This window comes from Coregonus lavaretus (assembly GCF_964263955.1).
Source record: "Coregonus lavaretus genome assembly, chromosome: 3".
NCBI classification, from domain to species: domain Eukaryota; kingdom Metazoa; phylum Chordata; class Actinopteri; order Salmoniformes; family Salmonidae; genus Coregonus; species Coregonus lavaretus.
In genome coordinates this window covers 8,295,650-8,319,168 of record NC_139990.1, presented here as the reverse complement: position 1 = coordinate 8,319,168, position 23,519 = coordinate 8,295,650, and the positions used below count along the sequence as shown (strand labels likewise).

Genomic DNA, 23,519 nt, shown 5'->3' with positions numbered 1-23,519 from the left:
TCTTGTTCCGTGTTTAGGCTTGTATGTGTATAGCCTGAGGACTTCACGTTACATTGTTTATTGTTTTGTTTATGTTTATTGAGTTTAATAAACATGTTCGCATACCACGCTGCACCTTGTTCTGACCCGTCTCTCAACGATCGTGACAGAAGATCCCACCAAACGAGGACCAAGCAGCGTGGCCAGAAGCAGACATCCTGGACATGGGAGGAGATCCTGGATGGTAAGGGATCTTGGACATGGGAGGAGATCCAGGCTGGGATGGATCGCCATCCTTGGGAACAGACAGAGGAAGCCCGGGTTAGAGAGGATCAACGGCGACATCAATGAAGTCGGCAGAAGAGGAAGCCCTAGAAGCAGCCCCAAGAAAATGTTGAGGGGGGGGGGGCTCACAGGGTGGACGACGAGGCAGCAGGAGGCCGGGAAAGGGCTGACTAGAGAGGAGGAGGACGCTATTTTAGAGGTCCTCCAAGACCTGCGGATCGAGAGAGAAGAGCCCCGACCACTGCACCCGGTGGGGTTCCAGTTGGAGTCCCTACGACCATGGGAACAGGAATGGGAACAGTTTTACACTGGGGAGTCGGAGGATGACGACGACAATGAGTTTCTGTTCCCTAACTCGTGGGGCCAGTTCCCAGCCCGGTACGCGCCGTGTCTGTTTCTCGCACCAAGTCAGTGGTGTGTGTTCCCAGTCCGGCACGGTCCGTGCCTGCTCCTCGCACCAAGCCAGTGGCGCGTGTTTCCAGTCCGGCACAGCCCGTGCCTGCTCCCTGCACCAAGCCAGTGGTGCCTGTTCCCAGTCCGGCATGGCCCGTTCCAGGACAGAAACACGCACCTAAAATAGAGTCAGCAGGTACAGTCGGTCCGTCCGGATCTTTGGAGGAACGTATCCAACAGCAGGCGAGCAGGATCCAGGCGCTCGGCAGCGCAATGGTGCACATGGTGAGTACATTGGAGCGATGGGAGAGAGGTGGCGTTTCTACAACTCCTCCAACCACACATCTCACCCGACCTCCAGCGACGGTCCCCTGCAGGGAGCTCCTAAACGTGTCGGTGCCCAGTCTGGGGCCGTCAACCAGTCCTATTACAGGGCTGGAATTTTCCTCTTTATCGGTGCCCAGGATGGGCACAGCGTTTAGTCCTGCTCCAGAGATGGGGATGGATACGGGTCCGGAAGTTTGCTCCACTCCGGAGCCAGAGCAGTCCGCTCCACCAGTGCCCGATCCAGCTCCGGTCAGCGGCTCCATTCCGGAGTCAGAGCATTCCGCTCCACCGGGGTCCAGTCCTGCTCCAGTCAGCGTCTCCACTCCGGAGCCAGAGCAATCCACTCCACCGGTGCCTGATCCAGTTCCGGTCGGTTGATCCACTCCGGAGCCAGAGCAGTCCGCTCCACCGAGATCCAGTCCAGCTCCGGTCTGCGGATCCACTCCGGAGCCAGAGCAGTCCGCTCCACCGGTGCCCAGTCCAGCTCCGGTCAGCGGCTCCACTCCGGAGCCAGAGCAGTCCGCTCCACTGGTGTGTGTATCCAGTCCAGTACGGCCCATACCAGCTCCTCCCACCAAACCAGTGGTGCCTGTTGACCAGCCCGGTATGCCCCATACCTGCTCACCGCACCAAGCCAGTGGTGCGTGTCCCCAGTCCGGCGCGGCCCGTTCCTGCTCCTCGCACCAGCCCTGTGGTGTGTGTCCCTAGTCCGGTATGGCCCATCCCTGCTCCTCGCACCAAACCAGTGGTGCGTGTCACCAGCCCGGTACGCCCCGTACCTGCTCCCCGTACCAAGCCAGTGGTGCGTGTTCCCAGTCCAGTACGGCCCGTCCCTGCTCCTCGCACCAAACCGGTAGTACGTGTTGCCAGCCCGGTATGCCCCGTACCTGCTCCCAGCACCAGGCCAGTGGTGCGTGTTCCCAGTCCGGCCCGGCCCGTTCCTGCTTCTCGCACCAGACCTGTGGTGCGGGTCTCCAGTCCGGCCCGGCCCGTTCCTGCTCCTCGCACCAGACCTGTAGTGCATGTCCCCAGTCCGGCCCGGCCCATTCCTGCTCCTCGCACCAGACCTGTAGTGCATGTCCCCAGTCCGGCCCGGCCCGTTCCACCGGCCTGTTTTGCTGCTTCAGGACCTGGAAGACTTGCTGTGATAAATGGAACCATGAATTCTGCTGTCTACCAAAAAATCCTGAAGGAGAATGTCCGGCCATCAGTTCGTGACCTCAAGCTGAAGCGAACTTGGGTTCTGCACCAGACAATGATCCAAAACACACCAGCAAGTCCACCTCTGAATGGCTGAAGAAAAACAAAATGAAGACTTTGGAGTGGCCTAGTCAAAGTCCTGACCTGAATCCTATTGAGATGCTGTGGCATGACCTTAAAAAGGCAGTTCATGCTCGAAAACCCTCCAATGTGGCAACAATTCTGCAAAGATGAGTGGGCCAAAATCCCTCCACAGCGCTGTAAAAGACTCATTGCAAGTTATCGCAAACGCTTGATTGCAGTTGTTGCTGCTAAGGGTGGCCCAACCAGTTATTAAGTTGTAGGGGGCAATCACTTTTTCACACAGGGCCAGGTCGGTTTGGATTTTGTTTTCCCTTAATACTAACAACCTTCATTTCAAAACTGCATTTTGTGTTGACTTGTGTTATCTTGATCTGAAACATGTAAGTGTGACAAACATGCAAACAAATAAGAAATCAGGAAGGGGGCAAACACTTTTTCACACCACTGTACATACATACATACATACTCGAACTCCGACATTGCTTGTCCTAATATTTCTATATTTCTTAATTCCAATCATTTACTTTTTAGATATATCTCTCCCCCTCTCTCTATCTCTCTCTCTCACGCTCTCTCTCTCTCTCTCTCTCTCCATATCTCTCCCCACCCTCTCTCTCTCTCTCTCTCTCTCTCTCTCTCGCTCTCTATCTATCGCTCTCGCTCTCTGTCTCTCTCTTTCTCGCTCTTCCTCCCTCTCTCTCTCCCTCTCTCTCACTCTCTCTCCATATCTCTCCCCCACCCTCTCGCTCTCTATCTATTGCTCTCGCTCTCTGTCTCTCTTTTTCTCTCTCTCTCTCTCTCTCTCTCTCTCTCTCTCTCTCTCTCTCTCTCGCTCTCTCTCTTTCAGCTCTCAGGCAGAGGCGAATTGTTCAAAGCCCTGTTTGCTGTGATTTGTCAGTGTGTCAGCTACTGCAGCAAACAGCATAGTTTAATACGCATTTACTTTGACTGGGACTCTCTTACCCCTTGTGTGTGTGCGTGTGTGTTTCCTTGTGCGTGTGTGGTGCTCTGGGAGGCTATAGATTAGATGTCAGACATTGCTGCAGAGCATTCTATCAGAGCCAGTCCTTTGATGGCTCAAAGATCTGTCCAGGAGTTTGGAGGGGAACATACATTTAGATTAAAAAGAAGGCTATCTTTTTCACTTCTCCTTTGTTTTTTTTCTCCCTCTTCAATCCCTCTCTCTCTATCTTTCTCTCGCTCTCTCTCTCTCCCCTCTCTCCCTTTCCCTCTCTTTCTCTCGTTCTCTCTTTCTCTATTATCCACACTGAATATGTTATATCTTTCAATATTTTTCACCATTCAGGGTTATGTAGAGAGGGAGATAAAGAGATTTGAACAAAGAGAGAGATGGATAAAGATGAATGAATATACTGTATATTGTAGAGGTAATGGAAGCCATAGGGGAATAAAATGCCTGGAAAAATGGAAGCTGTTCCAGGATATCATTAAATTGCAATGTGTGTGTGAGTGTGTTTGTCCTATCTAACTCTCCCCTCTCGCTCTCTTCTGTCTCTCTGCAGCACCTCATGAGATCTGTAGAGATGAGTACCTTGTAGCCATGACCTGGAAAAGTGCCTCGGCTGGAGAAACAGTCTACAACAAGTGTCCGACTAACGCCACTGGTAAACCATGCTTCACTTGTAGTATAGTACACTTACAGTGGGGAAAAAAAGTATTTAGTCAGCCACCAATTGTGCAAGTTCTCCCACTTAAAAATATTAGAGAGGCCTGTAATTTTCATCATAGGTACACGTCAACTATGACAGACAAATTGAGAATTTCTTTTCCAGAAAATCACATTGTAGGATTTTTAATGAATTTATTAGCAAATTATGGTGGAAAATAAGTATTTGGTCACCTACAAACAAGCAATATTTCTGGCTCTCACAGACCTTCTTTAAGAGGCTCCTCTGTCCTCCACTCGTTACCTGTATTAATGGCACCTGTTTGAACTTGTTATCAGTATGAAAGACACCTGTCCACAACCTCAAACAGTCACACTCCAAACTCCACTATGGCCAAGACCAAAGAGCTGTCAAAGGACACCAGAAACAAAATTGTAGACCTGCACCAGGCTGGGAAGACTGCATCTGCAATAGGTAAGCAGCTTGGTTTGAAGAAATCAACTGTGGGAGCAATTATTAGGAAATGGAAGACATACAAGACCACTGAAAATCTCACTCAATCTGGGGCTCCACGCAAGATCTCACCCCGTGGGGTCAAAATGATCACAAGAACGGTGAGCAAAAATCCCAGAACCACACGGGGGGACCTAGTGAATGACTTGCAGAGAGCTGGGACCAAAGTAACAAAGCCTACCATAAGTAACACACTACGCCGCCAGGGACTCAAATCCTGCAGTGCCAGACGTGTCCCCCTGCTTAAGCCAGTACATGTCCAGGCCCGTCTGAAGTTTGCTAGAGTGCATTTGGATGATCCAGAAGAGGATTGGGAGAATGTCATATGGTCAGATAAAACCAAAATAGAACTTTTTGTTAAACTCAACTCGTCGTGTTTGGTGGACAAAGAATGCTGAGTTGCATCCAAAGAACACCATACCTACTGTGAAGCATGGGGGTGGAAACATCATGCTTTGGGGCTGTTTTTCTGCAAAGGGACCAGGACGACTGATCCGTGTAAAGGAAAGAATGAATGGGGCCATGTATCGTGAGATTTTGAGTGAAAACCTCCTTCCATCAGCAAGGGCATTGAAGATGAAACGTGGCTGGGTCTTTCAGCATGACAATGATCCCAAACACACCGCCCGGGCAACGAAGGAGTGGCTTCGTAAGAAGCATTTCAAGGTCCTGGAGTGGCCTAGCCAGTCTCCAGATCTCAACCCCATAGAAAATCTTTGGAGGGAGTTGAAAGTCTGTGTTGCCCAGCGACAGCCCCGAAACATCACTGCTCTAGAGGAGATCTGCATGGAGGAATGGGCCAAAATACCAGCAACAGTGTGTGAAAACCTTGTGAAGACTTACAGAAAACGTTTGACCTGTGTCATTGCCAACAAAAGGTATATAACAAAGGATTGAGAAACTTTTGTTATTGACCAAATACTTATTTTCCACCATAATTTGCAAATAAATTCATTAAATATCCTACAATGTGATTTTCTGGATTTTTTTTCCTCATTTTGTCTGTCATAGTTGACGTGTACCTATGATGAAAATTACAGGCCTCTCTCATCTTTTTAAGTGGGAGAACTTGCACAAATGGTGGCTGACTAAATACTTTTTTTCCCCACTGTACTAAGCTATAATGTAAGTATACACTGTAGTGATTTAGTCTAACTGCCTACAGCAAGTGTCTGACTAGTACTAGTACTTATCTTTGTAAAGTTTCTTTGGCACTTGTAAGGCCTACAGAGTGCTGTACGGTTGACATAGCATAAAGTGTGTGTGAAGAATAAATCCAGGTTAATATTGTGGTAATATAGATTGATGTTCTGAAGTATACGTCATAGCAGGCAGACGCAGTCCTCAGGCACTCACTCAGTCAGACCCTACAGCAACACACTGCCTAACAGATGAGGACTTTGAAGTTTGTGTCTGTGTGTGTGTGTGCGTGCATGCACACATGTGTTTGTGTGTGTTAGGAATCTATTATCCTGCATGAAATGGTTTCCACCAGAGAATGTAGTTAGTAAGGTGTACCCTGGGGGAGAATTTTCAACAGTTTCTGTGTTTCCCTCTCAATAACGCAGGTTGGCATTTATTAGGATGACTCATGTACTGGAGGCAGCTCTGCAGGGTAGTCACTAGCTGGTACAGCCACAAGGTCATAAAACCTGCCTCAATAATTGTGTACATGTATACTGTATGTGACCTTATACAGTAGTTGTCAGGTGGATGGTTGACCTCAGCTATACATGACTTACGATGTTGGAAACTGTTCATGTTCAGAAGTATATATCTTAGTCATAGCAGGTGCCTACTCCGACACAGTCCTAAGGCAGTCACTCACTCAGCCCTAATAACAACACACTGCACTGTTTAAAAAAATATATCCTGTTGATATATGATAACTTACTGGCAGCCAGGGGGACAATGTTCAGCTTCACCATTTTTCTGTGTTTCTCTCTCAATAACTGTGTACATGTATACTGTAACCTTACACAGTGGTTTTGTATTAGATCATGTCAGGTGGATGGTTGACCTCAGCTCTACATTATGGATGATTTACTATGTTGGAAAAATGACAATAGCATGTATGTAGTTATTAGATAACATAAAACCAAAGAACTATTGGTGTCAGGATTTACTTCTTCACGTTCTCGTTCACTCACTCTCTCTCTCTCTCTCTCTCTCTCTCTCTCTCTCTCTCTCTCTCTCTCTCTCTCTCTCTCTCTCTCTCTCTCTCTCTCTCTCTCCACCCTCCCCCTCTCTTTCTCCCTCCTTCTCTCTCTCTAGGATCTGCTAGTCGTCGTTGTTTGCTGGACGCTAATGGAGTTGCTTACTGGGGTCCTCCGAGCTTCGCCAGATGCGTCTCGATGGAATTCAGATATTTACATTTATCTGTAAGTCCCTTTTGCACGCTCTCTCTATTCACATCTTATTTATTCAAATACAGTTTGTATTGTATAACATGCTCAATGAGCCACCTGTGCTGCAATGTTATTGTGAATGCATTTTTAGTAAGCTACTGTAAAACTTAAATTAATAGCCAGGGCGTTTATTTGCTTAAATCACTGAACACAACAGGCACTTATTAGAGACAGGCTTCTATTTGAGCCAGGTGTCTGGTGTCAGGTGCCATATTTTGCTAATTTGCATAGTTAATTGTTTAATGTCAGCATTCACTTCCAGCGTTTCATACATTTCCTAATGTGTTATCAATTACCCTGACCTACAAAGGCAAAGTGCAGTAACTACAAATTTTGTCAAAAATCTTTGATCTGTTTTAATGGCCAGGTATATTATTTGTTTAATGTGGTATTTAGTTTCTTGACACAAGACAAAGTACCAGAAATTGCTATTCTCTAAACAGAAAAATACTTTGTTGTCATATTTTGCACTTAATTGTTTTACGTAGTTACTGCACTTTGCCTTTGTAGGGCAGTACACACTGTGTCCATTTTTGTTGTCTTAGTATGCCTCTTTAAAAACATATTAAACCTCTTTGACTGCATTTATGGCAGTTCTTACTTTCGCCTCTAAAGGGTGATCGGACGATTTCTAGGGGTCTCTACTCCCGAAGTCATTGATAGTTTTTGTGCTTACCAGTTAGATAGCAGGTCTCAGCTGTTAGCAGCTAATGGCTAGCAGTATCTTACTGGTTATTTACATTTACATTTACGTCATTTAGCAGACGCTCTTATCCAGAGCGACTTACAAATAGGTGCATTCACCTTATAGCCAGTGGGATAACCACTTTACAATGTGTTTTTTTTTTTTTTTTGGGGGGGGGGGGGGGGGGGTAGAAGGATTACTTTATCCTATCCCAGGTATTCCTTAAAGAGGTGGGGTTTCAAATGTCTCCGGAAGGTGGTGAGTGACTCCGCTGTCCTGGCGTCGTGAGGGAGCTTGTTCCACCATTGGGGTGCCAGAGCAGCGAACAGTTTTGACTGGGCTGAGCGGGAACTATGCTTCCGCAGAGGTAGGGGAGCCAGCAGGCCAGAGGTGGATGAACGCAGTGCCCTCGTTTGGGTGTAGGGACTGATCAGAGCCTGAAGGTACGGAGGTGCCGTTCCCCTCACAGCTCCATAGGCAAGCACCATGGTCTTGTAACAGATGCGAGCTTCAACTGGAAGCCAGTGGAGTGTGCGGAGGAGCGGGGTGACGTGAGAGAACTTGGGAAGGTTGAACACCAGACGGGCTGCGGCATTCTGGATGAGTTGTAGGGGTTTAATGGCACAGGCAGGGAGCCCAGCCAACAGCGAGTTGCAGTAATCCAGACGGGAGATGACAAGTGCCTGGATTAGGACCTGTGCTGCTTCCTGTGTAAGGCAGGGTCGTACTCTCCGAATGTTGTAGAGCATGAACCTACAGGATCGGGTCACCGCCTTGATGTTAGCGGAGAACGACAGGGTGTTGTCCAGGGTCACGCCAAGGCTCTTGGATGAAAATGGATGACTGCCATAATTTCTTCAAATCATTAGTGAATTACTTAATGCAACAAATCAAACATTAAACCTCATAAACAATTCATGGTAATTAATGGTAACCTAATAAAGCATTTATTTAGACCCAGCGTTTGTTTGAAACATGGGTTTATTTGCTGAAATGTGTGGCGTTGCCCGGCTATTAAAAAGGACAGGCGGTTATTTGAGAATGAGTGTTTTATGGTACCTTCTGTTAAGACAGTACATAATAAAACACAGAGGATTTTCAGAAAGTTGCCGGTTCATAGCTAAGCCATTTGAAATGTACATGTACCTTATGTAGCCATTTTAGCCTGTCTTCCACTTCCTCAATATTTCCGTGGCTATTTCCAAACTATTAACAACCATCCTCTTCTAGCCCAGCCTGCAGCATGAATAAACTCAATAGCAAAACAGATCATTAATATACAATTTGTCCTCAAAGACTGACCTGGCTTAGCAATGGAATAAAATAATGATTTGTCCTCCCACATCCTACTTGTTTACGCAACAATAGACGTGGGATTGTATTCATAAAGTTTATTAAGAATATGAGTGCTGATAGGATCAATTTTGGCGTTTAAATAATAATGAATACGATTACATGAACAGGTGGGACCTGATCCTAGATCAGCACTCCTACTCGGAGATGGTTTATAAATACTGGCCCTGATTAACTTTCTATGAAAATTAATGGCATTGTCACCACTCTCTTTCTCTAATGAGTTTTTCCATTTATCCATTGATTAATGAATGCGTTGGTTAATCATTGGCTGACTTCCTGCTGCGTGACCTCTGACTTCCTGTCTCCGTGGCGATAATTGAAGCCAGCGGGGGTTGGGGGGGGGGGGGGGGGGGGGTCCATTAGATGTGCTGTGATTGGTTGATTGCACTGTTAGCCTAGGCCTGCGCTAACTGCTAACCTTTCATTAGCATGGGGATGTGGTTCATTAGGTTTGATTGCTGTTGTGACTGAGGACTACCGTTGTCTCTCTCTCTGTGTGTGTGTGTGTGTGTGCGTATGTTTATGTGTGTGCGTATGTTTATGTGTGTGCGGATTTCAGTGCCATGCAGCATTGTGAAATACAAATAGTAACCGATATCTATCCAGTGCATTTATGTCTGCAAAAGTCCTTAATGAAGAGTAAAGGCTGAGGGATAGGTACTTGACCAAGGTTCTGGTCATTCATGTAATTCACTATCTACATACCTACCTACAAGATCTGCTGAACACAAGCAACAATAGAGGAGCAAGATTAACTATTGTATGGCTCAGAGGTCTCAGATCTCTCTTTCTCTACCTCACCTCCATCTCTCTTTCTCTACTCTCTACCTCACCTCCATCTCTCTTTCTCTACTCTCTACCTCACCTCCATCTCTCTCTCTCTCTCTCTATATATATATATATATATATATATATTTCTATCTCTCTCTCACTCTACCCCACCTCTCTCTATCTTTCTGCCCTCTCTTTCTGCCCATACCTCCCTCCCCTATCACTCTCTAACCTGTGTTTCTCTCCCCACTCTCCTCCTCCCCTGCTGTCTCCAGTTGCGAGAGCATCTTGCGAAGGGTCAGAGGACCCTGGCTGGAGAGGGCATGTCTCAGGTCGTGAGGAATCTCCTGGAGCTCTTACAGAGGAGGAGCTATTACAGCGGTGACCTCCTGTTCTCCACGGAGATTCTCCGAAATGTGACGGACACCTTCAAGAGAGCAACCTACATCCCAGTACCCGACGACGCGCAGGTGGGTGGGGAGGGTGTACACACACAAACGTGTGCGCACACACACACACACACACACACACACACACACACATAAACACAAACATTCAAGAGAGCAACCGACATCCGAGCTCCCGACGACATGCGTGTGTGTTGGGAGGGCACACACACACACAGACACACACACACCCGGCGACGTGCTGGTGGGTGAAGTGGGCTATACACACACTTACAGGAAGTAACAGACATAAACAAAACAAACACCTACATCCCTACATGTTGCATGCACACTCACATACCTCAGCACTAAGTCAACCCTCCCCCTCTTCTCTCTCCTCAGAAATTCTTCCAGGTAGTCAGCTATATGTTGGACATGGAAAACCTAGAGAAATGGGAAGACGCTCACCGGGTAGGCTTTTAAACTGTTATTTTAGTGTGTGTGTGTGTGTGCATGTGCGTCAGAGTGTCTGGCTCTGTCACGGTTGGATGAATTTGATTGCAGTGTTTCTGTCATTGTGAGAAGAGTCGTAAAAACACACCTGTTCACCATTCAGGACGGATCATACACCATACTGTGTGCACATACTGACAGTGTGTGTGTGTGTGTGTGTGTATTCATATTTTGTTGTTAATAAACAATGCATATGACCCCCTCCTCCATGCCCTTGAGTCAGGCTGGGTTTATTTGCCATCTGCAGCCAGTAAACAATAACACGTAGACACAGGACATAATGACCCAAACATACTCTGAGTGTACAAAACAATAGGAACACCTTCCTAAAATTGAGTTGCACCCCCATTTGCCCTCAGAACAGCCTCAATTCGTCAGGGCATGGACTCTACATGGTGGGATGCTGGCCCATGTTGACTCCAATGCTTCCCATAGTTGTGTCAAGTTGGCTGGATGTCCTTTGGGTGGTGGACTATTGTTGAAACACACCGCAAACTATTGAGTGTGAAAAACCCAGCAGCGTGGCAGTTCTTGGCACACTCAAACCGGTGCCCCAGGCACCTACTACCATACCCCGTTCAAAGGCACTTCAATCCTTTGTCTTCCCCATTCACCCTCTGAATGGCACACATACACAATCCATGTCTCAATTGTCTCAAGGCTTACAAATCCTTCTTTAACCTGTCTCCTCCCCTTCATCTACGCTGATTGAAGTGAATTTAACAGGTGACATCAATAAGGGATCATAGCTTTCACCTGGATTCACCTGGTCAGTCTATGTCATGGAAAGAGCAGGTGTTCATAATGTTTTGTACACTCAGTGTATATTATTATAACACATATCCATTATCATAACATAAACACACAACATCAGCACACATATATGCACACACACACACAGACGGAGATAGCTGCTTTTTTTAGGAAGGTTTTACCTACCTTAGTTCAATGCACTGACTAAGATGCTCTGGATAAGAGTGTCTACTAAATTACCAAAATGTAAATGTGGAAAGAATGAGAGCACAGCATTGAAATATGAATGCAATAATTAGGTTATGATGTTTTGACAATCAAATGAGATGATGTGCTCTAAGCAAGCCACTGCAGACAATCAAATGAGATGATGTGCTCTAAGCAAGCCACTGCAGACAATCAAGTCATAAACGTACTATACCATCTGTTACCACTAACATAGGCTTTGTCTCAAATGGCACCCTACTCCTAATGTAGTGTACTATTTTTCACCGGGGCCTATAGAGCTCTGGTCAAAAGTAGTGCACTATATAGGGAATACGGAGCCATTTGAGATGCATCCTCAGTAGATGTACATTAAAAGGCATTATGTCCCACATCTGCTAATTAACTGGCTAACCAGTACGAGCAAGCCAATGACTGTTGTAATGGGTTGGTTGGATAGAGGACCAAGCCAATGACTGTTGTAATGGGTTGGTTGGATAGAGGGCCAAGCCAATGACTGTTGTAATGGGTTGGTTGGATAGAGGACCAAGCCAATGACTGTTGTAATGGGTTGGTTGGATAGAGGGCCAAGCCAATGACTGTTGTAATGGGTTGGTTGGATAGAGGACCAAGCCAATGACTGTTGTAATGGGTTGGTTGGATAGAGGACCAAGCCAATGACTGTTGTAATTGGTTGGTTGGATAGAGGACCAAGCCAATGACTGTTGTAATGGGTTGGTTGGATAGAGGACCAAGCCAATGACTGTTGTAATGGGTTGGTTGGATAGAGGACCAAGCCAATGACTGTTGAAATGGGTTGGTTGGATAGAGGGCCAAGCCAATGACTGTTGTAATTGGTTGGTTGGATAGAGGACCAAGCCAATGACTGTTGTAATTGGTTGGTTGGATAGAGGACCAAGCCAATGACTGTTGTAATGGGTTGGTTGGATAGAGGACCAAGCCAATGACTGTTGTAATGGGTTGGTTGGATAGAGGGCCAAGCCATTGACTGTTGAAATGGGTTGGTTGGATAGAGGGCCAAGCCAATGACTGTTGTAATTGGTTGGTTGGATAGAGGACCAAGCCAATGACTGTTGTAATGGGTTGGTTGGATAGAGGACCAAGCCAATGACTGTTGTAATTGGTTGGTTGGATAGAGGATCAAGCCAATGACTGTTGTAATTGGTTGGTTGGATAGAGGACCAAGCCAATGACTATTTAATGGATTGGTTGGATAGAGGACCAAGCCAATGACTGTTGTAATGGGTTGGTTGGATAGAGGGCCAAGCAAATGACTATTTAATGGGTTGGTTGGATAGATGACCAAGCAAATGACTGTTGTAATGGTTTGGGAGGATGGAGGCTCTGGGTGGTAATGGCTGTGGGGTTGTTGGTGATTCTTTCTTCTTGTGACACTTCCTTGAGGCAACATGAACTTAACAGGAACAGAAGAGACACTTAGCTTGGTGCATGAAATGAGAGAGAGAGAGCGAAATAGATAAATGAGAGTGCATTGTTCAATATTTGTGTATGGAAGAAAGTTGTTTTCATGATATTTCTCTCTCTCTGTCACTCTCACACTCTTCCTTCTCTTACCCTCCTCCCCCCTTCTCTCTCTCTCTCCCTCCCTCCCCCTTCTTTCTCTTTCTCTCTTGCTCCCTCCCCCCTTCTCTCTCTCTCTCTCTCTCTCTCTCTCTCCCTCCCCATTTCTCTCTCTCTCCCTCCCACCATCTTTCTCTCTCTCCCTCCCTTCTTCTCGCCCCCTTCCCAGGTTTCTCCTGGTGCAGCCCATCTCATGCGTATCTTGGAGGACTTCATCCATCTGATAGGAGATGATCAGAAACCCTTCCAGAGTTTCCTGGTGGTCACCAACAACCTCAGTGAGTAGTCAGTTTAACACTCACAGGTAGTGTTGCAAAATTCCCCTAACTTTCCATAATTGTTCAACCCTATCCTCAACGCTCCCAATTGTCACTAATCATAAGTTAATAACTCTATTCTTAATTATTTTGTCACATCATTTGCCTTTCCTTTAGTCAGCACCTCTCTACCTATTATGGTTGTACGTCAACTCATGTTTTGTATTTGTATCCATGGTGGTAATGATATGTTTTGTCTCCATAGTGATAACGATTTGTTTTGTCTCCATAGTGATAACGATACAGCGAGAGCCTGTGACAGCGGTGTCCAGTGACATCAACTTCCCCATGAAGGGTAGGAGAGGCATGAAGGACTGGGCTCGATCCGCTGAAGACAAACTCTACATCCCCAAAGAGGTCTTCACCCTCACCTCTGATGGTGAGAGATCATCATCGTCGTCCTCATCAGGATTATTGCCATCATCAACATCGCCATCATCAGCAGCATCATTGGTGTCGTCTACATCATCATCATAATCACACTCCTCATAATAAAAGATGTCTTTAAACATCCTCTAAAGACTCTCCCTGACCTCACCACACTTATGTCAAGATGTCCTCACAAGATGTGTGAAGAGTAATACAGGTGGTCCTAAACCCTGTTCGGACAGGATTTAGGTCAGGTCATTCGTAATATTAATCCCATCCGAATCTGCCATGTCAATATTTATTCTTGGCGGGAAGGATATTATCCCAGCCCTAAAAACATTCTGTTTTTCAGGAAACTCCCAGGTCCTCTGATAATACTTACAGTGGGGAAAAAAAGAATTTAGTCAGCCACCAATTGTGCAAGTTCTCCCACTTAAAAAGATGAGAGAGGCCTGTAATTTTCATCGTAGGTACACGTCAACTATGACAGACAAAATGAGAAAAAAATATCCAGAAAATCACATTGTAGGATTTTTAATGAATTTATTTGCAAAATATGGTGGAAAATAAGTATTTGGTCAATAACAAAAGTTTCTCAATACTTTGTTATATACCCTTTGTTGGCAATGACACAGGTCAAACGTTTTCTGTAAATCTTCACAAGGTTTTCACACATTGTTGCTGGTATTTTGGCCCATTCCTCCATGCAGATCTCCTCTAGAGCAGTGATGTTTTGGGGCTGTCGCTGGGCAACACAGACTTTCAACTCCCTCCAAAGATTTTCTATGGGGTTGAGATCTGGAGACTGGCTAGGCCACTCCAGGACCTTGAAATGCTTCTTACGAAGCCACTCCTTCGTTGCCCGGGCGGTGTGTTTGGGATCATTGTCATGCTGAAAGACCCAGCCACATTTCATCTTCAATGCCCTTGCTGATGGAAGGAGGTTTTCACTCAAAATCTCATGATACATGACCCCATTCATTCTTTCCTTTACACGGATCAGTCGTCCTGGTCCCTTTGCAGAAAAACAGCCCCAAAGCATGATGTTTCCACCCCCATGCTTCACAGTAGGTATGGTGTTCTTTGGATGCAACTCAGCATTCTTTGTCCTCCAAACACGACGAGTTGAGTTTTTACCAAAAAGTTATATTTTGGTTTCATCTGACCATATGACATTCTCCCAATCCTCTTCTGGATCATCCAAATGCACTCTAGCAAACTTCAGACGGGCCTGGACATGTACTGGCTTAAGCAGGGGGACACGTCTGGCACTGCAGGATTTGAGTCCCTGGTGGCGTAGTGTGTTACTGATGGTAGGCTTTGTTACTTTGGTCCCAGCTCTCTGCAAGTCATTCACTAGGTCCCCCTGTGTGGTTCTGGGATTTTTGCTCACCGTTCTTGTGATCATTTTGACCCCACGGGGTGAGATCTTGCGTGGAGCCCCAGATCGAGGGAGATTATCAGTGGTCTTGTATGTCTTCCATTTCCTAATAATTGCTCCCACAGTTGATTTCTTCAAACCAAGCTGCTTACCTATTGCAGATTCAGTCTTCCCAGCCTGGTGCAGGTCTACAATTTTGTTTCTGGTCTCCTTTGACAGCTCTTTGGTCTTGGCCATAGTGGAGTTTGGAGTGTGACTGTTTGAGGTTGTGGACAGGTGTCTTTTATACTGTTAACAAGTTCAAACAGGTGCCATTAATACAGGTAACGAGTGGAGGACAGAGGAGCCTCTTAAAGAAGAAGTTACAGGTCTGTGAGAGCCAGAAATCTTGCTTCTTTGTAGGTGACCAAATACTTATTTTCCACCATAATTTGCAAATAAATTCATAAAAAATCCTACAATGTGATTTTCTGGATTTTTTTCCCTCAATTTGTCTGTCATAGTTGACGTGTACCTATGATGAAAATTACAGGCCTCTCTCATCTTTTTAAGTGGGAGAACTTGCACAATTGGTGGCTGACTAAATACTTTTTTTCCCCACTGTATCTTGTGCAAATTGACATCCCTGTGTTTTGAGAGGTATTACAGAGTTTAACAGGTACTGCACCCAGTTTGAGTGAGAAAATGGGAACAAGTTCATGATTAAAACAAAGTGCTATGCATGTAAACTTCAGATGAATAAAAATAAAAATACAGGGGGCAGTTTGGTATAACTTATCCTGTCCGAATCTTTCTCTGGAAAAACAGACATGCTGGGGTAATAATTAGGTAACTGACGATCAGTAGTAATTCTAGTCCCGTGCAAATAGGGCTTTAGAGTATGTTATGTCAGAAGTCCTCAAAACACACACTTTCTTATATAATCTCTAAACAGCAAGAGAAAGTAACAAGCCTGATCATCTGTACAAAGTTCTAGGTCATGACCATGTCAGAGATAAGATTATCAGTCATAAGGGGGTTTCAAGGCTAGAATCCTTCAAGCTTTTAACCCAAATCAATCATTATACTACCATAACAGGGAACAATTGTCTCCCGTCCTACTTTGAACCCCTTTTGAAATGGATCTACACTGCTCACAATCAATCTGTATTCCCTTGCACAGTGGTAGACACAGGGGGAAAGCAGAGATTTTGGGGAGGAATTGAGTTAGAAATGGATAGAAAGAGATATATAGAGACAGATAGAGAGACAGACATAGAGAAAGAGATGAGTATATCTCTGTTTCTGATCCTGTCCTCTGCCCCCTCAGAATAACACATGCCCCACAGGAAATTACAAACACACACACCAAACACACACACATATGCACACACTGACTTCCTGTGTGCCCCCTGCCATCCCCATGAAAGGTTACAATGGTGTCAGCAGTGTCTGGGGTCTCTGTCTGGCTCTGAGGACACAGCTCCTCTCTCTCTCCCTCTCTCTCTCTATTTATCTTCCCCTCTCACCATCTATATCCCTCTCTCCCTCCCTTTCTCTCTCTATCACTTTCTCTATCTCTCGATCTGCCTCACCCTCTCTGACAGGGCCTTTCTCTCCCTCTGTCTCTTCTTCTATAGTCAGAGTGATAGCAAGAGAATGACGCTGGTGGTAAGAGGTCAGAGTGGCTCCATTCATTGGCGGTGCAGAGAGCTCATTGTGACCAGTGGTCTGATGTTTATCAAAATGTTTGGTTCATTACACCTGTTATCAAAGCCATTCTCCCACAGACAGTCCCACTGATGGGCTCAATAGGATCAAGACTTGCTGTAGCACAGACAGAGTGCAAGTGCGCACACACACACACACACACACACACACACACATACAAACATACACACACACACACACTCACATTCAACCTCGTAAAATAGAATGATCCAATGACAGAAGTTCAGGGTGTAATAAAGAAATAAATACATTACATGGTTTATTAATTTATACATAGCACTATAACACAGATATGACAGATAGGAGTTGCTATAGAGTCAGCTACCATCCTCAGTAGTTATCCAATCTAAGTTGTCAATGCCAGGAGGTTTGTCATTATTGATTGATAGCAATAGTTTTTCCACCTCTCCCACACTAACTTTACAAAATTCTAACTTACAATGCTTTTCTTTCATGATTATTATTTTTTTTCTCATGAATACAATGGCTCGCTGTTCGTTGTTGGCATTTCCTGCCAAACTTTGCCCACTTTGCCAATGAAGTAATCATTAAAATAATTGGCATCATCAAATGGTTTTGTGATGAATAAGACATCTGATTCGATGAAAGATGGAGATGAATGTGTCTTTCTGCCATAATTTCATTTAAAGTCCAAAGTAGTTTTTTCTCATCATTCTTTATATCATTGATCTTGGCTTCCTACAGTTTATTCTTCTTTTTGTTGAGTTTAGTCACATCATTTCTAAATTTGCAGTAAGTCAGCCAGTCAGATGTGCAGCCAGACTTATTAGCCACTCCTTTTGCCACATCTCTTTCAACCATTCAGTTTTTCAATTCCTCAGCAATCCATGGAGCCTTAACAGTTCTAACAATCAGTTTCTTAACAGGTGCATGTTTATCAATAATTGGAAGAAGCAATTTCATAAATGAATCAAGTGCAGCGTCTGGATGCTCCTCATTAATCACATCAGACCAACAAATATCTTTAACATCATCCACATAAGAGTCACAGCAAAATCTTTTGTATTATCTCTTATACACTATTTTAGGCCCAGCTTTTAGAACCTTGGCTTTCCTGGTTATAACCACGACAGTATATTGTGATCACTTTATCCAATGGTTATGAATACAGCCTTAGAACACAGTTCTACAGAATTTGTACAAATGTGATCAATACATGTGGATGATATAGTATAGTTCCTGTAGTGTTTGCAAACACCCTGGTAGGTTGATTAATAACCTGAACCAGATTACAGGCACTGTTTACAGTGATAAGCTTCCTCTTGAGCGGACAGCTTGATGAAAACCAGTCAATATTCAGGTCCCCACGAAAGTAGACCTCTTTGTTTACATACACCAGGGGTGTCAAACTCATTCCATGGAGGGCCTAGTGCCTGCAGGTTTTTGGTTTTTCCTTTCAATTAAGACCTAGACAATCAGGTGAGGGGAGTTCCTTACTAATTAGTGACCTTAATTAATCAATGAAGTACAACGGAGGAGCGAAAACTCGCAGACACTCTGCCCTCCATGGAATGAGTTTGACACATGCGACATACACTATCAAGCATTTCACACACATTATCTAGATCCTGACTTTTAGCACTTGGTGGCCTATAGCAACACCCCAAAAGAATAAGCTTTAGATGAGGCAGGTGAACCTGAAACCATAACACTTCAATAATACTTGACATGTGATCTTTTCTAAGCATTACAGGTATATGGCTGTGAATATACAGTGGGGGAAAAAAGTATTTAGTCAGCCACCAATTATGCAAGTTCTCCAACTTAGAAAGATGAGAGAGGCCTGTAATTTTCATCATAGGTACACGTCAACTATGACAGACAAATTTAGAAAAAAAAATCCAGAAAATCACATTGTAGGATTTTTAATGAATTTATTTGCAAATTATGGTGGAAAATAAGTATTTGGTCACCTACAAACAAGCAAGATTTCTGGCTCTCACAGACCTGTAACTTCTTCTTTAAGAGGCTCCTCTGTCCTCCACTCGTTACCTGTATTAATGGCACCTGTTTGAACTTGTTATCAGTATAAAAGACACCTGTCCACAACCTCAAACAATCACACTCCAAACTCCACTATGGCCAAGGACACCAGAAACAAAATTGTAGACCTGCACCAGGCTGGGAAGACTGAATCTGCAATAGGTAAGCAGCTTGGTTTGAAGAAATCAACTGTGGGAGCAATTATTAGGAAATGGAAGTCATACAAGACCACTGATAATCTCCCTCGATCTGGGGCTAGATCTCACCCCGTGGGGTCAAAATGATCACAAGAACGGTGAGCAAAAATCCCAGAACCACACGGGGGGACCTAGTGAATGACCTGCAGAGAGCTGGGACCAAAGTAACAAAGCCTACCATCAGTAACACACTACGCCGCCAGGGACTCAAATCCTGCAGTGCCAGACGTGTCCCCTTGCTTAAGCCAGTACATGTCCAGGCCCGTCTGAAGTTTGCTAGAGTGCATTTGGATGATCCAGAAGAGGATTGGGAGAATGTCATATGGTCAGATGAAACCAAAATATAACTTTTTGGTAAAAACTCAACTTGTCGTGTTTGGTGGACAAAGAATGCTGAGTTGCATCCAAAGAACACCATACCTACTGTGAAGCATGGGGGTGGAAACATCATGCTTTGGGGCTGTTTTTCTGCAAAGGGACCAGGACGACTGATCCGTGTAAAGGAAAGAATGAATGGGGCCATGTATCGTGAGATTTTGAGTGAAAACCTCCTTCCATCAGCAAGGGCATTGAAGATGAAATGTGGCTGGGTCTTTCAGCATGACAATGATCCCAAACACACCGCCCGGGCAACGAAGGAGTGGCTTCGTAAGAAGCATTTCAAGGTCCTGGAGTGGCCTAGCCAGTCTCCAGATCTCAACCCCATAGAAAATCTTTGGAGGGAGTTGAAAGTCCGTGTTGCCCAGCGACAGCCCCAAAACATCACTGCTCTAGAGGAGATCTGCATGGAGGAATGGGCCAAAATACCAGCAACAGTGTGTGAAAACCTTGTGAAGACTTACAGAAAACGTTTGACCTGTGTCATTGCCAACAAAGGGTATATAACAAAGTATTGAGAAACGTTTGTTATTGACCAAATACTTATTTTCCACCATAATCTGCAAATTAATTTATAAAAAATCCTACAATGTGATTTTCTGGATTTTTTTCCCTCATTTTGTCTGTCATATATGACATGTACCTATGATGACAATTACAGGCCTCTCTTTAAGTGGGAGAACTTGCGCAATTGGTGGCTGACTAAATACTTTTTTCCCCCACTGTATACAGCAACACCTCCTCCATAGGCATTCCGGTCTCTTTGGTAAATGTTATATCCTTGTATTGCTACTGCGGTTCACAATTTTGTGGCCCCCTTTCACCCTACATTGCTATCAAAAGTCTGATGGCACTATGGTGTGATAAGAGTATCTGCTAAATAACCTAAATGTAAATGTAGATGTAAAAAGTATTACTCTAATGAGCTCCGCCCCAAAACAAGGCCAATGACAATACCCAATGTGCTTTGCAGTTGTTCATTTTCACATATACATTTACATTTTGGTAATTTAGCAGAGTGACAGTGCGTTCAACTAAGGTAGATGAACAACAACATATCACAGTTATAGCGAGTAAGAAGTTTCTGTAACCTTTACTGAGAATGTTGTTGCTGTTCGGCTGGCAACTTGCAAATGTATTTTTGTATTTTAAAATACAAAATAGATGTATTTTAATTAAATACAATACTTTGCAAAATTATCTTATATTTTATTTAGATACATTTGTCTTTAGGGTATTTTGTAGTTTTATTTTGTAATTATAATTTGTAATGTATGCCCATCCCTGGTAATGAGTTTTTGGTCTGATTAAATGTAGGAGTGTCACCCCTCGCTTCCACCCAGACAGTTTTACCCACAATGCAGTGGGCATCTATTCTGCATGTTAATGCACACTACCTTCAATTAGGATCCATCACAGTGACTGCTCTCCATCGTCGTCTTTCATCTTCTCTCTCTCTCTCTCTCTCTCTCTCTCTCTCTCTCTCGCTTTCTCTCGCTTTCTCTCTCTCTCTTTCTCTCTCTCTTCCTCTCTCTCTCTCTCTGTCTCTCTCCCTCTCACTTTCTCTCTCTCTCTCTTTATCTCTCTTCCTCTCTCTCTCTCTCTCTCTCTCTCTCTCTTTATCTCTGTCTCTCAATTCAATTCAATTCAAGTTCAATTTAAGGGCTTTATTGGCATGGGAAACATATGTTTACATTGCCAAAGCAAGTGAAATAGATAATAAACAAAAGTTAAATAAACAATAACAAATTAACAGTAAACATTACACTCACAAATCTTCCAAAAGAATAAACATATTTCAAATGTCATATTATGTCTATATACCGTGTTATAATGATGTGCAAATAGGTAAAGTACAAAAAGGAAAATAAATAAACATAAATATAGGTTATATTTACAATGGTGTTTGTTCTTCACTGGTCGCCCTTTTCTTGTGGCAACAGGTCACAAATCTTGCTGATGTGATGGCACACTGTGGTATTTCACCCAATAGATATGGGAGTTTATCCAAATTGGATTTGTTTTCGAATTCTTTGTGGGTCTGGGTAATCTGATGGTAGTATGTGTCTCTAATATGGTCATACATTTCTTTCTCTCTCTCTCTCTCTCTCTCTCTCTCTCTCTCTCTCTCTCTCTCTCTCTCTCTCTCTCTCTCTCTCTCTCTCTCTCTCTCTCTCTCTCTCTCTCTCTCTCTCTCTCTCTCTCTCTCTCTCTCTCTCTCTCTCTCTCTCTCTCTCTCTGTGTGTTAGATTTTGGATGACTCACCCCATGTGCTTGATGAGAGCATATTCCCTCCTTTCTCCTCCTTTCTACTTCCTCCATCTCTCTGCTCTTCTCCTCAGCTGAAAGGGGCCAGGGAGGAAGAAAGAGGTGGGGAGACTCATCTCTCAGACTAAGCTATCTCCCTCTCTCCTTCCCTCCTCCCCTTCCTCCTTCATCCTTCCCCTCTTCCTCCCTTCGTCCCTCCCTCCAGACAGGGTGACATTTACATAGGGACACCGCCTCTCTATGGGATCCAGCTGTTCTCTCAGAGACACTGCTCTGGGGAGGGAGGGGTGAAGGGAGAGAAAGAGAGGGGGAAATCAGAGGAAGCACAGAGGAGCAAGAGACTCTTTGGCCTGTTGAAAGGGACGAAGAGGTGAAAAGGGTATGGAGGGAGGAAGGGAGGGAACAAACAAAAATTGTTAGAAAAGTTCTGAAAAGACGAATCAAAGAAGGAGTTGAAAAAGGGAAGAGATGGTGTGAGGAAGTCTATATGGACTTCTGAGTTCAGTACAAGAGAGTTTTTTATCTTTTCACTTCTGTCTACCTCTAAATGTAATTCTCTATCTATTGGCTCTCAGCTCCTCTCAGCTGGTTGGTGAACCTTTATCCCTCGACCTCTACAGGTTGTCTGCTGTGTGTAGTGTTACATGTGTATTGTGTTTGTGTTTTTCAGAAACAGAAACACAGACTTCATATTTTGTCATCGGAGCCATCCTGTATCGGACCTTAGGAGTCATCCTACCTGCCCCCAGGTGAGTGTTCTTCCTCTTCCATCATCAGGTCTGCATCACAAATGGCACCCTTTCCCCTTTATAGGGCACTACTTTTGACCATCCTACTGCGTTTCATCGTTTCATTTAGCACTTTCCTGGAATTCCCCACCTTTTCCTGGTAATTTCCCAACTAAACCCAATTTTTAAGGAGCACTTATCTATCCCAATCAGAATGATCCATCATAACTCTATGGTTACATTTACATTTTAGTCATTTAGCAGACGCTCTTATCCAGAGCGACTTACAGTTAGTGAGTGCATACATTTTCGTACTGGTCCCCCGTGGGAAACGAACCCACAACCCTGGCGTTGCAAGCGCCATGCTCTACCAACTGAGCTACATGCTGATGGTAGTGCTTTGGTGTCAGGCCTTTCCATGTCATGGCTTGGCTATTAGGATTAGTTACCGAGTGATACACTTTAAGTCCTAAAGAGACCTAATGATATCCATTAACAATGACAAGAGAATCATCTCCCTTTTATTTTCAACCTTCCCCCTCTATTGGTTATTTTCTCCGTAGATTTTTACCCCCCTCCCTCTATCCCTCCTTTCCTTCTCTTTCTCCATATGTTGTTTCTCTACGGTCCTGGTGCTAATATCCAGGTCAGGGCTCCTGTCTCCTGGTGCTATTATCCAGGTCAGGGCTCCTGTCTCCTGGTGCTATTATCCAGGTCAGGGCTCCTGTCTCCTGGTGCTATTATCCAGGTCTGGGCTCCTGTCCATGTGTGGCTAACTAGGGTCTACATCCCAAATGGCACCCTTTTCCCTTTGTAGAGCACTACTTTTGACCAGGGCCCGATAGAGTGCCATTTGGGATGCATACTAGGTTCTGTGTAGAGGCCTATGGTAGTGTTGTGGGGCTAGTTGTGGGGCGGTCGTCTGTTGAATGCTAATATGTTGAGGACTGTGTGTTTGTTTAGGGCTTTGCTCTGGGTTGCTTTGGGTTTCTGTGTCTCATTAGCTTTAAGAGAGCACCCTCAGAAGCCTCCCAAATGCTCCAGGGGGGTCAGGCGGGTACCATGTTCCTGCTATTGAGG

At 44.6% G+C, this 23,519-nt stretch overlaps 1 protein-coding gene across 1 annotated transcript in view; it reads left to right on the top strand.

Annotated features, from left to right (window-relative positions):
- Positions 1 to 23,519, top strand: part of LOC311121072 (uncharacterized protein) — a gene marked incomplete at its 5' end in the record, with an annotated part of 289,117 nt that overhangs the window by 144,612 nt on the left and 120,986 nt on the right. The window contains 7 exon segments of the mRNA XM_084157921.1: positions 3,792 to 3,893; positions 6,684 to 6,790; positions 9,905 to 10,099; positions 10,418 to 10,486; positions 13,257 to 13,365; positions 13,637 to 13,783; positions 22,382 to 22,460. Coding sequence (XP_084014047.1) covers positions 3,792 to 3,893; positions 6,684 to 6,790; positions 9,905 to 10,099; positions 10,418 to 10,486; positions 13,257 to 13,365; positions 13,637 to 13,783; positions 22,382 to 22,460 — 808 coding nt within the window.